This window comes from Scyliorhinus canicula, chromosome 1 (assembly GCF_902713615.1).
Source record: "Scyliorhinus canicula chromosome 1, sScyCan1.1, whole genome shotgun sequence".
In the NCBI taxonomy this organism is placed as follows: domain Eukaryota; kingdom Metazoa; phylum Chordata; class Chondrichthyes; order Carcharhiniformes; family Scyliorhinidae; genus Scyliorhinus; species Scyliorhinus canicula.
The window spans coordinates 183,597,395-183,612,158 of record NC_052146.1 but is presented as its reverse complement, the minus strand read 5'-3'; the positions used below and the strand labels follow the sequence as shown (position 1 = coordinate 183,612,158).

General features: G+C 40.7%; 1 protein-coding gene across 1 annotated transcript; it reads right to left on the bottom strand.

The window, feature by feature from the left end:
• Positions 1-5,197: 5,197 nt before the first annotated feature.
• LOC119970009 lies at positions 5,198-10,154 on the bottom strand. Its single transcript, XM_038803968.1, has 2 exons — positions 8,398-10,154; positions 5,198-5,417 (listed from the first exon to the last, which is right to left on the bottom strand). The coding sequence occupies exon 1, from the start codon at positions 10,137-10,139 to the stop codon at positions 8,679-8,681; it is 1,461 nt and encodes a 486-aa protein (XP_038659896.1). The 5' UTR covers positions 10,140-10,154; the 3' UTR covers positions 5,198-5,417; positions 8,398-8,678.
• Between the last annotated feature and the right edge of the window lie 4,610 nt (positions 10,155-14,764).

Here is a 14,764-nt window from a genome sequence, read left to right as displayed (position 1 = left end):
CCCCCTTAGCAGTCGCCCATACATGTCACCACAGTTCCCTTTGCCAAGGATGTCCACGTCCAGCAGATCCTGCAGCAGTGATTGTCGTGGGAGTCGTGGATACGTCCTCGATTCCCTTTGTGGGAAGTTTTTGATCTGTAGGTACCTTAGTTTCTTCCCACCCGTCAGCTGGAATCTTTCTGTCAGTCCCTCGAGCATTATAAAGGTTTGTAACTGTCAGTGTCCCCCCCCCCCCCCCCCCCGTCCTGTCTCCACTTTTGAAGGATGTGTCCATAGTCGCAGGCGTGAACCTGTGGTTGTTGCCGATGGGGGCCGTGTCGGACATTTTGGTTAGCCCAAAAAGCTGTCGCAGTTGGTTCGGCGACCAGAGTGTTGCAACCACCACTGGGCTTGTTGAATATTCATTAGGTGGGGATGTGAGTGCCGTCATGGCTAGGGCCCGGAGGGAGGTTCCTCTGCAGGAGCCCTTCTCCATAAACACCCACTCAGCTTCTGGCTCTTTATCCATCCTTTTACCCTCTCCGCGGTTGCTGCCCAGTGGTAATATTACAGGTTTGGGATGGCTAGGCTCCCCATGGATCTCGTTCTGTGCAGTACTGTCTTTGGGATACTTACATTCTTCCCTCCCCACACAAATGCCATAATCAGTTTGTCCAGTGAGTTGAAAAAGGCCTTGGGGGTGTAGATAAGAAAAGAACTAAGAACAAAGAAAAGTACAACACAGGAACAGGTCCTTCGGCCCTCCAAGCCCGTGCCAACCATGCTGCCTGTCTAAACTAAAATTTTCTACACTTCCTGGGTGCGTATCCCTCTTCCCATCCTATTCATGTATTTGTCAAGATGCCCCTTAAATGTCATTATCGTCCCTGCTTCCACCACCTCCGGCAGCGAGTCCTAGGCATCCACTACTCTCCGTGTAAAAAAACTTGCCTCGTACATCTCTAAACCTTGCCACTCGCACCTTAAACGTATGCCCCCTAGTAATTGACCCCTCTACCCTGGGGAAAAGCCTCTGACTATCCACTCTTGTCTATGCCCCTCAAAATTTTGTAGACCTCTATCAGGTCGCCCCTCAACCTCCGTTGTTCTAGTGAGAACAAACCGAGTTCATTCAACCGCTCCTCATAGCTAATGCCCTCCATACCAGGCAACATCCTGGTGAATCTCTTCTGCACCCTCTCTAAAGCCTCCACATCCTTCTGGTAGTGTGCAACCAGAATTGAACACGATACTCCAAGTGTGGCCTAACTAAGGTTCTATACAGCTGCAACATGACTTGCCAATTTTTATACTCAATGCCTCGGCCAATGAAGGCAAGCATGCCGTATGCATTCTTGACTACCTTCTCCACCTGTGTTGCCCCTTTCAGTGACCTGTGGACCTGTACACCTAGATCTCTCTGACTTTCAACACTCGTGAGGGTTCTAACATTCACTGTATATTGCCTACCTGCATTATACCTTCCAAAATGCATTACCTCATGTTTGTCCGGATTAAACTCCATCTGCCATCTCTCCGCCCAAGTCTCCAAATCCTGCTGTATCCTCTGACAGTCCTCATCGCTATCCGCAGTTCCACCAACCTTTGTGCCGTCTGCAACTTACTCATCAGACCAGTTACATTTCCCTCCAAATCATTTATATATACTACGAACAGCAAAGGTCCCAGCACTGATCCCTGCGGAACACCACTAGTCACAGCCCTCCAATTTAAAAGCACACTTGGATACGACTTCCGGTCGGCGAGCGCAGCGGTCGCACGGAGAGGGGCTCCCGCAGGGTAACGAAGTCGGGGCCTTTCTCTCTGCAGCGGCAAAGAGCAGGGAAGGGACCCCCCCCCCCCCCCCCAACAAGCCTGTCGGCGGAGGATCCTCGGCGGCGGCAGCATGAGCGGTTCGGCAGCAGCGGCGGCGGCAGGTCCACCCCCCCCCAAACGCAGGCCAGGAGCGGTGCGGCAGCGGCCAGGACTGAAGCGGAGCACAGCCGGCGGCAGCGACCAGCGACCTAACCACCCCCACCGGGAGGGCACGGGGTGCGAAGTGCGGCAGCCCGAACGGACCGAGCAGTGGGGACCGACCCAAACCCCCCCCCAAAACCTGCAGCAACAACCACGAGGCAAGGACAAAGAGGCTGGACAAAAGCCTCTCTCTCTCTCTATCCTGGGTGAGTGAGGGGAAAGGAAGGAGAAAAAAAGGACTTTTATAAAAACAAAACCCAAAAGAAAACTGTTAAAGAGAGAGGGGGGAGGGGTATTGTTGTATCTTAGGATTTTGAAGTTTTATTCTCATTACGGTTGCCGGTTGTTGTTGAGACATTGTTGAAACTCAGTAGAAATTCAAGTTAAAAACTTGTCAGGTGCAAATAAGAATTGTTTTATTTGAAGTTCATTGGTTACAACTTGAAAATGATTTAAAATGTAGTTTGTAGACAATTTGATTTTCTTCAAAGAATCACAGGAATTATCTTCTGAGATAATAGCCTGAACACAACTTTAAAAGTCAAAGGCTGAAATCAAAGTATGAAAATGAAATAGGAATACAGAACTCTTTTCTAATTCTCTTCCTTTACTTTCTCTCTCTCTCTCTCTCTCTTTCTGTCTTGTTCTCTTTGTCTCTTTCCTGTCTCTTTCTCTCTGTCTTTCTGTCTGTCTTTCTTTCTTTCTAAAATGGTGGCCAAATCATCCATGGATATACTCTTTCATATCTGTCTTAAGCGATCCGATCACACCCCAATATAATCCTAATTGGTTTAAACTATATTCAAAACACATTTGATTTGATAACAAGCCGTCCATCCTCACGATGCAACGCCACTTCCAATTGTTGCTTATCTGCAACAATTAAGACGTTATGTCATCTCATCATACTATAATTTAAACTGTTTTTTGACACAGTCTAAAATGTTTCGGCTTGCATACGTTATGGAATGTGGTTCAGGCTGTTATCACAAGTGGCCTGAAATCAGAACAATGGAGCCTTTAATTATTCCACCTTACAGCCCATGGGATTTAGCCCCTGTCCTTGAAAGAATGTGATGTTTTTATCAGTGGTTCTGTTTTTCCCAAACACATGTCTGAGTTTGGAAGTTGTATGTTTCTTTCATTTTAAAACTGGGATTTAACTTACCTATATTAAGTGTATTTAAAATACCTGACTTCTACAGGTATATATATTATTTTCTCTCTTTTTACACTCTCTCCCATCCAAAGTAATCCCACCTGAGAGGGGTTGCATAAAAGGGGGGGGGAAATAAATAAATAAAATTCTGTGGTGAAGGAAAGAAGGGAAGAGAGGGGGAAAAAAGGGAAGAGACAATAAAAATAAAAATAGGGTGCGGAAAAGGGGGGAAAAGAAAAACAAGGGGAGAAGAAAAGATGAAAGGGAAGGGGGAGAAAAAAACACCAGAAGGGAGCCAAGGGAGAGGGAGAGGGGGAACCAGAAGCAGACGGGACAAGGGGCAAGCCAGCTCAGGCGAGCCAATCAGCGCACAAAGCAGCGGAACGGATTTATCGCCGCATCAAAAAGAGTGTATTTAAAATATCTGACTTCTACAGTCGCCCCTTTGATAAATCGAAAGATCAAGTGAGATATATCAGAATAAGATAAAAGATATCATTAAAGCGATAGGATAGGTAAAAAGCGCAAAGAATAATTCATTCATATTGTCATTGCAGATTTAAACAATAGAATGGAAACTTACCATTGCAACAAGTATTTCAACAATAATCATTAAAATTCTTAAAGAATCATTATTACAAAATAACAATGAATGAATTAGTCAAATTTGATGCTACAGATTCAGTATTAATAGATTATACAAATAATTGATTGATAATATTACGGTTAACATTTCAACAAAAGTATTTCACCTCAAATTCATCAATTGGGGGTGCAGTGGGGTTAGTGTGAATCATTCTGACAGTTGGTCCCCTGCGCTTAGCGAATAGTTCTTTGATGCACGTAGCACATTGGTATGTCATATAAATGATGAATCCAGCTGCACAGGAGAATAGGATTATTCTCATTATGGACATTCCTGTGTGTCCAAACCACCCGCAAATTCTATCCCAGAGAGAGAGAACTTGGGATGGATCAAGTTTTTTGATTTCTTTTTGGATATGTAATACCAAATCTTTAACTTCTTCAGAGTTATCAGGAATGTAAGTGCAACATTCTGCACCAATCAGGGCGCACGTGCCACCGTTTTCGGCTAGCACATAGTCAAGTGCCATTCGATTTTGCAATACCACGGTTCGAATTGTTCGCATTTCGTCAGAGATTTTGTCTAGGGCCGTGGCAGTGTATTCTGCCACATCTTGTATGATGTTTGTTATTTTATTTAACTCATTCTCCATCCTTACTTCCCAATAGAAAGGAATGATTCTAGCAAAAATTGCATCTCTAAAGGTGATAGAACGTTTTTTTCTTTGAACAGTCATTTCTGAAATATGCAGGAGATTAGTCACATGACGAATGGCAGGTACCATGTATCCTAAATAGCAAGATCCTGACCAGGATCTTGGGAGCCAGGGATATGCTTTATCATCACAAATAAAATAAGTTCCATTATAAGCAGAATATGAGTAAATATATTCTAAGAGCCATTGGTCTTCGAATGTTTTATTATTTCTGAGGTTAGGTATGCCTGTTATCCTTGAGGACCGCATAACTTTCTAAGCGGTCGTTAGTACATTTAAAAGCTGTGTTAACATCTACATAGTTAGTACAATTACTATTACCCATTGGTATCCCTTTAGGGTCCTTACTGATGAGGCAAATTGATCCTTTTTGTTTAATATTAGTTGGGAGGTTAAGATGTTGAGGTTTTTTGTCAGGGTTAAATTGAAGTTGGTGCCATCCTGAAAAGGTGTTTAGTGGATAGCCTGCAGATTTCCATAAGTTAATAGATTTTTGGATGTCAACCTGGTACCTCCCATTTTCACATGTATATGCTCCAGAACGGGTCACCACAGAGCGAGGGACACTTTGATAGATGTACCATTCTGCTGTTTCTGAAGCATTAAAGGGAATAGTTAGAAAGGGAATACCCTCCCCTGAGTTAGTAGGGGTTGCAATGCATACCCAACAATTAGAAATGTTAAAGTTTTCAGCATATATCTTAGCTGTGTAAAGGAATGTGTTCTTATTCATTTCTGATACAACATTCACAAAGTCAATCAAATAACTGAAAATTAAAATTGCGGCAAACATTTTACTTGTACGCGCGCTTCACGTGCGATGCGTGAATCCAACTTTTCTTTCCTTTTAACTTAACAGCGGATTGGGTGGTGAGAAGGATTACGAAAGGACCTTCCCACTTTGATCCCAAAGGTTCCTTTTGCAGCTTTTTGACGTACACTTCTTCACCGGGCACCAGGTCGTGTCCACCATCCGGAGGATCACCCCACGCAGCTAACACCTGTTGAGAAGCAGAGCTAACAGCATTTGTTAGATTTTTCAGTAAGACAGCAAAGCATCACTCATTAAATGACAGTCTGCTTTCCTCAAGTCAATAGTTCCTGGCAGAGACATTGGTCTGCCTGTGATGATTTCAAAAGGGCTCAGGCCTGTTGTTCTATTTGGTGTTGCTCTAATGCTGCATAATACTATTGGCAAAGCTTGGACCCAATTCATGCCTTCCTGGCTGTATTTAGACAGTCTTTCTTTCAAAGTTCGATTCATACGTTCCACTTGTCCTGATGATTGTGGATGATAAGGACAGTGTAAATTCCAGTTAATGTTTAGTAGTTTACAGACTTCCCTACAAACAGCTCCTGTAAAGTGGGTTCCATTGTCTGAGTCAATGCTAGCTGGTACTCCCCATCTGGGAATAAAGTCTTTGCATAGCACTTTGGCTGTATGGGCAGCTGTCCCTCTTCTAGCTGGAGCAGCTTCCACCCATCTGGAGAATTTATCCACTATTACAAGGATGTCATTGTACTGTTGACATTTAGGAAGAGTGATGTAATCTACTTGTAAGTCCTGGAATGGACCTGCAGGAGCAGGAGCTCTTAATTGAGGCATTGATGTTATAGGACCCAAGTTATTCTTTTGACAGGTTACACATCTGTTTGTTACCAATTGTGCATGTTTTTTGAATCCTTTACCACACCAACTTCTATGGAATCGATCCATCATTTGTTGAGGTGATATGTGTCCCCATGAATGAATTTGTTGAGCTAAGAAGGGCATTAGTGATTGTGGTGCGACTGGTTTACAAGTTTGAACTTCTCTCCAAATTTCATCATCATACGGTTGAATACCTGATTCTAACCATTTCCATTTTTCTTCCTTTGTACAATCATTCTGCATTTCACGTAAATCATGTAATAAGGTGGTTACTCCCAATTTGTAAATGTGACTGGATTCCTGATGCCAATGAGAGGCACAAAGGGAGGCAGCTTCCCTTGCTGCTTGGTCCGCAAGAGCATTTCCTCTTGCTTCCATAGTGTCCTCATGAGTATGGGCTTTACATTTTAGAACTGATACTTCTTTGGGCAAGGTCATAGCTTCTAGAAGATCTCATACTTCCTTTCCATTTCGGATAGGTGTACCTGCTGTTGTGAGAAATCCTCTTTTTCTCCACAGTTGGCCAAAATCATGTGCTACTCCAAGATCATATCTGGAGTCAGTATAGATGTTAGCAGTTTTATCTCTTGCCACATGACATGCTTCTGTAAGTGCCTTTAATTCGGCCTGCTGAGCTGATGTAGCTGGGGGCAAACTTCCTTCAGCTAATACTTCGTATGGGCTTGTGACTGCCCACCCAGCTTTCCTGATACCCTTGTCAATAAAAGAGGAACCATCTGTGAATAGGATTAAATCTGGGTTCTGTAGTGGCTCTTCTTCTACTAAGCGTACTTCTTCCATTTCCTCTATTATTTTCACACAGTCATGCACTTCTCTCTCTCCCTTCCCTTGTTCCTCGGGAAGCGGGAGCAAGGACGATGGGTTTACAGGATTGGCTTTGTGAAAATATAGGTTGGGAGCTTCCAAAACTGCTGTCCATCTAGTCCATCTAGCTGATGTAACTTGTGACACTCTGTTCATGGATAGTAGAGAATGGACTGAATGTGGACATTTAATGATTAACTTTTGGTCTAGAACAAGTCCAGATGTAATCATTATAGCTCGACATGTAGCTTCCATGGCTCGTAAGCAACTGCCAAATGCTAGTGCCACATTGTCAAGTTTAAGGGAATAGTACCCAACTGGTCTTAACTGATCACCATGTTCTTGAGCTAGTACTGCAGTCATGTAACCATCTCTTTCATGAACAAACATGGTAAAAGGTTTTCCGTTGTTTGGAATACCTAAGGCTGGCGCTGAACACAGGACCTTTTCAAATTCAGAAATGATTGTTTTTGTTCAGAATTGAGTTTAACTCGATCTTTTGATTTTCTGTTTCCTTTTAGAAGATCATTCAATGGATGGCATAACTGAGTATAAGAATCAATCCAATTTCTGTTAAAATTACAGAGTCCCAAGAAAGATCTGACTTCCTGTACAGTTGAGGGTTCTTTAGCTGCTTTGATGGCAGCTGTTCTGTTCTGAGTAAGTTCCCTTTTGCCTTTGGAAATTTTCTGTCCCAAGTAAACAACTTCTTCCTGGGTAATTTGTGCTTTTGCAAAGCTAGCTTTGTGACCATTTGCACTGAGGTGGTTCAAGACCACCCGTAAGTCCTTTTCATGGTCATCTTTATTGATGGGGGCTAACAGAACATCATCTACATACTGAATAATGGTTGAAGGCAGATCAGGCAGTTCCCTGATGTGATTCTGCAGAGCCATGTGGTAAACAGTTGGGCTATTGTGAAAACCTTGCGGTAGTCTAGTCCATGTGTACTGTTGCTGATTAACTGTAAAAGCAAACCATGGTTGTACTTGTTTAGCTAATGGTACTGACCAGAAGCCATTTGCCATATCAATGACTGAAAACCACTGAAGGTCAGGAGTTAAAGAGTTAAAAATTGTAGACGGATCTGCCACCAAAGGAGCTTTTCTGACAATGAATTGATTTGCCTTTCTGTAGTCAATAGTAAGGCGCCATGTACCATTAGCCTTTTTCACAGGCCATACAGGGCTGTTTGATGAACTGTGAATACGCACTAAAATATCCCTTTCTTCAAGTTGTTTTATTATAGGTAGAATACCTTGAATTGACGTTTTGCTAATGGGGTATTGTTTGGTACAAGGTGGAGCTGATCCCATGAAAGTAACTGGTTCCATTTTCAAAAGACCACAATCATTTTTGTCAATCGCCCAAATTGGATGATGTTGTATTTCATCTTTTTTTATGTGTCTAATGGGCCAGGTAATTTTCCCATTATTGAAATTGAGTGAAGAATTTAGTTGTGATAAGATGTCCATACCTAGAAGTGCTTGTGTTACCGGACCTACCCATATTGACGCTATCAGTTGATGTGGTCCAAATTCTAAGAGCAGTGGTATAGTCTTCCGAAGAGGGACAGAGTCTCCTCCTGCAGCCAAAGCTTCAATTTTCTCTGAAGTCAGGGGAAAGAAAGCAGCATTCTGTTCAGTAACACAGGTAAGTTCAGCTCCAGTATCAAATAGAAAATCGATATCAATACCTTCCACTCTTAATGAAATATATAATCCATCATTTTTCTGCTGCAAAAGTGCATGTAGAGAGAAATGGAGAGAATCATCAAGAGTGGGGTCTAGTAGTTTTTTGAATTATCACACAGAGAACGTCTTTGAGCTGGAGGACAGCTGTTTAACATTTCATTCATAGCATTGTTATCATCGTGTAGAATCCTACGTGGGTACGGTTCGTCCCCATGTGGGTAAGATTTCTCCCTACATGGGTAAGGTTCCTCCCTACGTGGGTAAGGTTCCTCCCTACGTGGGTAAGGTTCCTCCCTACGTGGGTAAGGTTCCTCCCTACGTGGATAAGGTTCCTCCCCACATGGATAAGGTTGGGAGGTTTTAGAATCCCTGTACGTAAGTCTGGGTCTGTCTTGTTGGAACGTTACCCTAGGTGCATCTTGTTTGTGCGCATTACGTGGTTGACCACGAGGTGGAAATGTATTGTAGTGAAAATTGTCTACCTCATTATCATCTCTCGAATCCATCCGTGGTTTAAGATAGCATTTTGCCATCCAGTGTCCTACTTTACCGCAGTAAAGACATTGTGGTATATTTTCCTTACGTGATTTTAATGGAGCCAGGGTACATGTTTGCCCTGAATTTTGTGGTGGTGCTTTAGTCACTGCTGATGAGCTTGTCCGATTGCGTAAACCGCGATCTATCTGAATGCACCGGTCAACTATGTCTCGGTATGTGCCAGTTTTGGCCCAAGATGGTAAAACCAAATTCAAGGCATCAGAAACCTCAGGTTTAACACCGGCTACAAAAGCCGTTTTTAATGGATTTAAATTGCTTGCATCCCATGCGTCAGTTTCGTCTGTAAGTGTCATTCCCGAATATTCCATCCAAGTCTGTAAAAATCTGTCCTCAAAATCCTGAATATCTTCATTACTTTTTTGAATGCAAGATGTGATCTTAGACCAATCGGTCCTCGGGGGGCGATATGTTAATAGCCAATCCCTGATTGCTAGCCAACCAGCGTCTAAATTTTGCAAATCGTCTCCAAGGGCAAATTCCACCTCAGTTCTAAGGGTTGAAATTACGCGAGTACCGAGCATGATAGTCAGAACTTGTACTCCATCAAATGGGTGGAGACTGTAAATGGATTTTAATCTGTTAATTCCATTCCATGTGGACATACCACCCTTTTTAGGATGTGGGAGATTTTTGGACCATTCGTCAATTTGTGCAGGCTCTGCTGGTTCCTGAGTCCATTGATGATCAAATATGTTTCTAGAGATAGTTTCACCTTCTTCCTCTATTTTTTTGCTTCCAACTCTAACCCGTTTGCGTTTTAAAGGGGCTAGTTGAATTAATTTAGTATTACGCTTTGTAGGAACACTATCTTCGTCTGATTCATTTGGCAGAGGAATTAATTTATTCTTGACAATTGATCTCGGCTGTGCATTTGCCAATTGTGCCACTAGGTGGGCTGCTTGTTGAGTTTGTGTTACTTCAGCTGCTGTTTGAATCCAGTCTTTTAGGACCTTGCCCCTTTCAGTCGCAGTGTTTAAATCTTTTTTTAAAAACATATCTTTCTTCGATTAACTTGCAATTATCATATTCAATTCGCTCAGTTTTTGATTGCAACCTTTGGTATCTTGACTCTACTTCAAAAATTTGATCTTGTAATTCTGCTGTTTGAATAGATAACTGCTGGAGTTTAGAAGTTTTGTTTTGCAATTCTGTTCCAATTTCATCATAATGTTCAAGTTTAGATTCTGCATCTTGCAATTCTCTTTCTAAAACACATTTTTGTTCCATTACCTTGTACTTTTCAAGTTCAATTCTCTCAGTTTTTGATTGCAACTTTTGGTATTTTGACTCCACTTCAAAAATTTGATTTTGTAATTCTGCTATTTGAGAAGATAACTGCTGGAGTTTAGAAGTTTTGTTTTGCAATTCTGTTCCAATTTCATCATAATGTTCAAGTTTTGCTTTTGTATCTTGCAATTCTTTTTCTAAAACACATTTTTCTTCAATTAACTTGGAATTTTCAAGTTCAGTTTGATCAATTTTTGATTGCAACTGTTTGTATTTTGACTCTACTTCAAAAATTTGATCTTGGAACTCTATTTGAACAGATAACTGCTGGAGTTTAGAAGTTTTGTTTTGCAATTCTGTTCTAAGTTCATCGTCCTGTTCAAATTTGGATTTTACATCTCGCAATTCTCTTTCTAAAACAGTTTTCTTCAATTAACTTGTACTTTTCAAGTTCAATTTGCTCAGTTTTTGCTTGCAGCTTTTGGTTTTTTGATTCCACTTCAAAAATTTGATTTTGGAATTCTGCTAATAGAACAGATAACTGTTGGAATTTGGCATCATCCTGTTCAAAACTGAATTCTGCATCTCGCAATTCTTTTTCTAAAACACATTTTTCTTCAATTAACTTGTACTTTTCAAGTTCAATTTGCTCAGTTTTTGATTGCAGCTGTTGGTTTTGTGATTCCACTTCAAAAATTTGATTTTGTACTTCTGCTATTTGAACAGGCAACTGCTGGATTTTGTTTTCCAAATCAGTTCTAATTTCATCGTCAGATTCAAGTTTTGCTTTTGCATCTTGCAATTCTTCAACAACTGCAATTAGTTGGTCTTTAGTTGTCCTATATTCATGATCAGTTTTATTTTTAGTAATTATCTCTTGCTGTCTGCGTAATTGTCCCATAATTGCCAGGGACCATTTAACACGTTCTGCACTGTGCAATCGTGTGCTTTTTCCCCATGCTCTCTTGATATTATCAAAGGACCACTGTCCTCTGCGGATATTATACTTTGATTCAATTTTTCTTGAGGTTTCACATAGGTCAAATTGTTTACGAAAGAAAGACCCAAAATCCCCCAACATATCTTCAATGGAAACATCTGGTATCCCAGTTCCTCCTTTTACCGTCGTAGGGAGTAAATTTCTGCCTTCTAAAGGGTCTGAATCTATACTTTCATCTGGATCAGCCATAAATTCAACCTTTCACTTAACTTTTTGTGTGTAGGTACGTTAGTCTCAACAACCAGCAGCTGATTGATTTAATACAGTCTATAAAAATGTCCTTTTCAGGGGTCGAAGCACTGATTGATGCGGCTTTAAGACTTTTAATGGGTGAAAAAGATATTTCTTACCCCAGACTAGCCGTGGATTCCGACTGTCTTCCGATCTCTTCCGATTATTCCCGAAGCTTCCGTCGTCGCCTGGTCCTCCTCCGATTTCTCACAAAGCTTTCCGAACCTCTCCGAAGGTCGAATCAGAACTCCTCCCCCGCTGCCTGACTACGCCAAGTGTTGTATCTTAGGATTTTGAAGTTTTATTCTCATTACGGTTGCCGGTTGTTGTTGAGACATTGTTGAAACTCAGTAGAAATTCAAGTTAAAAACTTGTCAGGTGCAAATAAGAATTGTTTTATTTGAAGTTCATTGGTTACAACTTGAAAATGATTTAAAAGGTAGTTTGTAGACAATTTGATTTTCTTCAAAGAATCACAGGAATTATCTTCTGAGATAATAGCCTGAACACAACTTTAAAAGTCAAAGGCTGAAATCAAAGTATGAAAATGAAATAGGAATACAGAACTCTTTTCTAATTCTCTTCCTTTACTTTCTCTCTCTCTCTCGCTTTCTGTCTTGTTCTCTTTGTCTCTTTTCTGTCTCTTTCTCTCTGTCTTTCTGTCTTTCTAAAATGGTGGCCAAATCATCCATGGATATACTCTTTCATATCTGTCTTAAGCGATCCGATTACACCCCAATATAATCCTAATTGGTTTAAGCTATATTCAAAACACATTTGATTTGATAACAAGCCGTCCATCCTCACGATGCAACGCCACTTCCAATTGTTGCTTATCTGCAACAATTAAGACGTTATGTCATCTCATCATACTATAATTTAAACTGTTTTTTGACACAGTCTAAAATGTTTCGGCTTGCATACGTTATGGAATGTGGTTCAGGCTGTTATCACAAGTGGCCTGAAATCAGAACAATGGAGCCTTTAATTATTCCACCTTACAGCCCATGGGATTTAGCCCCTGTCCTTGAAAGAATGTGATGTTTTTATCAGTGGTTCTGTTTTTCCCAAACACATGTCTGAGTTTGGAAGTTGTATGTTTCTTTCATTTTAAAACTGGGATTTAACTTACCTATATTAAGTGTATTTAAAATACCTGACTTCTACAGGTATATATATTATTTTCTCTCTTTTTACACTCTCTCCCATCCAAAGTAAGCCCACTTGAGAGGGGTTGCATAAAAGGGGGGGGGAAATAAATAAATAAATAAATAAAATTCTGTGGTGAAGGAAAGAAGGGAAGAGAGGGGGAAAAAAGGGAAGAGACAATAAAAATAAAAATAGGGTGCGGAAAAGGGGGAGAAAAAAACACCAGAAGGGAGCCAAGGGAGAGGGAGAGGGGGAACCAGAAGCAGACGGGACAAGGGGCAAGCCAGCTCAGGCGAGCCAATCAGCGCACAAAGCAGCGGAACGGATTTATCGCCGCATCAAAAAGAGTGTATTTAAAATACCTGACTTCTACAGTCGCCCCTTTGATAAATCGAAAGATCAAGTGAGATATATCAGAATAAGATAAAAGATATCATTAAAGCGATAGGATAGGTAAAAGCGCAAAGAATAATTCATTCATATTGTCATTGCAGATTTAAACAATAGAATGGAAACTTAGCATTGCAACAAGTATTTCAACAATAATCATTAAAATTCTTAAAGAATCATTATTACAAAATAACAATGAATGAATTAGTCAAATTTGATGCTACAGATTCAGTATTAATAGATTATACAAATAATTGATTGATAATATTACGGTTAACATTTCAACAAAAGTATTTCACCTCAAATTCATCAATTGGGGGTGCAGTGGGGTTAGTGTGAATCATTCTGACAGTTGGTCCCCTGCGCTTAGCGAATAGTTCTTTGATGCACGTAGCACATTGGTATGTCATATAAATGATGAATCCAGCTGCACAGGAGAATAGGATTATTCTCATTATGGACATTCCTGTGTGTCCAAACCACCCGCAAATTCTATCCCAGAGAGAGAGAACTTGGGATGGATCAAGTTTTTTGATTTCTTTTTGGATATGTAATACCAAATCTTTAACTTCTTCAGAGTTATCAGGAATGTAAGTGCAACATTCTGCACCAATCAGGGCGCACGTGCCACCGTTTTCGGCTAGCACATAGTCAAGTGCCATTCGATTTTGCAATACCACGGTTCGAATTGTTCGCATTTCGTCAGAGATTTTGTCTAGGGCCGTGGCAGTGTATTCTGCCACATCTTGTATGATGTTTGTTATTTTATTTAACTCATTCTCCATCCTTACTTCCCAATAGAAAGGAATGATTCTAGCAAAAATTGCATCTCTAAAGGTGATAGAACGTTTTTTTCTTTGAACAGTCATTTCTGAAATATGCAGGAGATTAGTCACATGACGAATGGCAGGTACCATGTATCCTAAATAGCAAGATCCTGACCAGGATCTTGGGAGCCAGGGATATGCTTTATCATCACAAATAAAATAAGTTCCATTATAAGCAGAATATGAGTAAATATATTCTAAGAGCCATTGGTCTTCGAATGTTTTATTATTTCTGAGGTTAGGTATGCCTGTTATCCTTGAGGACCGCATAACTTTCTAAGCGGTCGTTAGTACATTTAAAAGCTGTGTTAACATCTACATAGTTAGTACAATTACTATTACCCATTGGTATCCCTTTAGGGTCCTTACTGATGAGGCAAATTGATCCTTTTTGTTTAATATTAGTTGGGAGGTTAAGATGTTGAGGTTTTTTGTCAGGGTTAAATTGAAGTTGGTGCCATCCTGAAAAGGTGTTTAGTGGATAGCCTGCAGATTTCCATAAGTTAATAGATTTTTGGATGTCAACCTGGTACCTCCCATTTTCACATGTATATGCTCCAGAACGGGTCACCACAGAGCGAGGGACACTTTGATAGATGTACCATTCTGCTGTTTCTGAAGCATTAAAGGGAATAGTTAGAAAGGGAATACCCTCCCCTGAGTTAGTAGGGGTTGCAATGCATACCCAACAATTAGAAATGTTAAAGTTTTCAGCATATATCTTAGCTGTGTAAAGGAATGTGTTCTTATTCATTTCTGATACAACATTCACAAAGTCAATCAAATAACTGAAAAT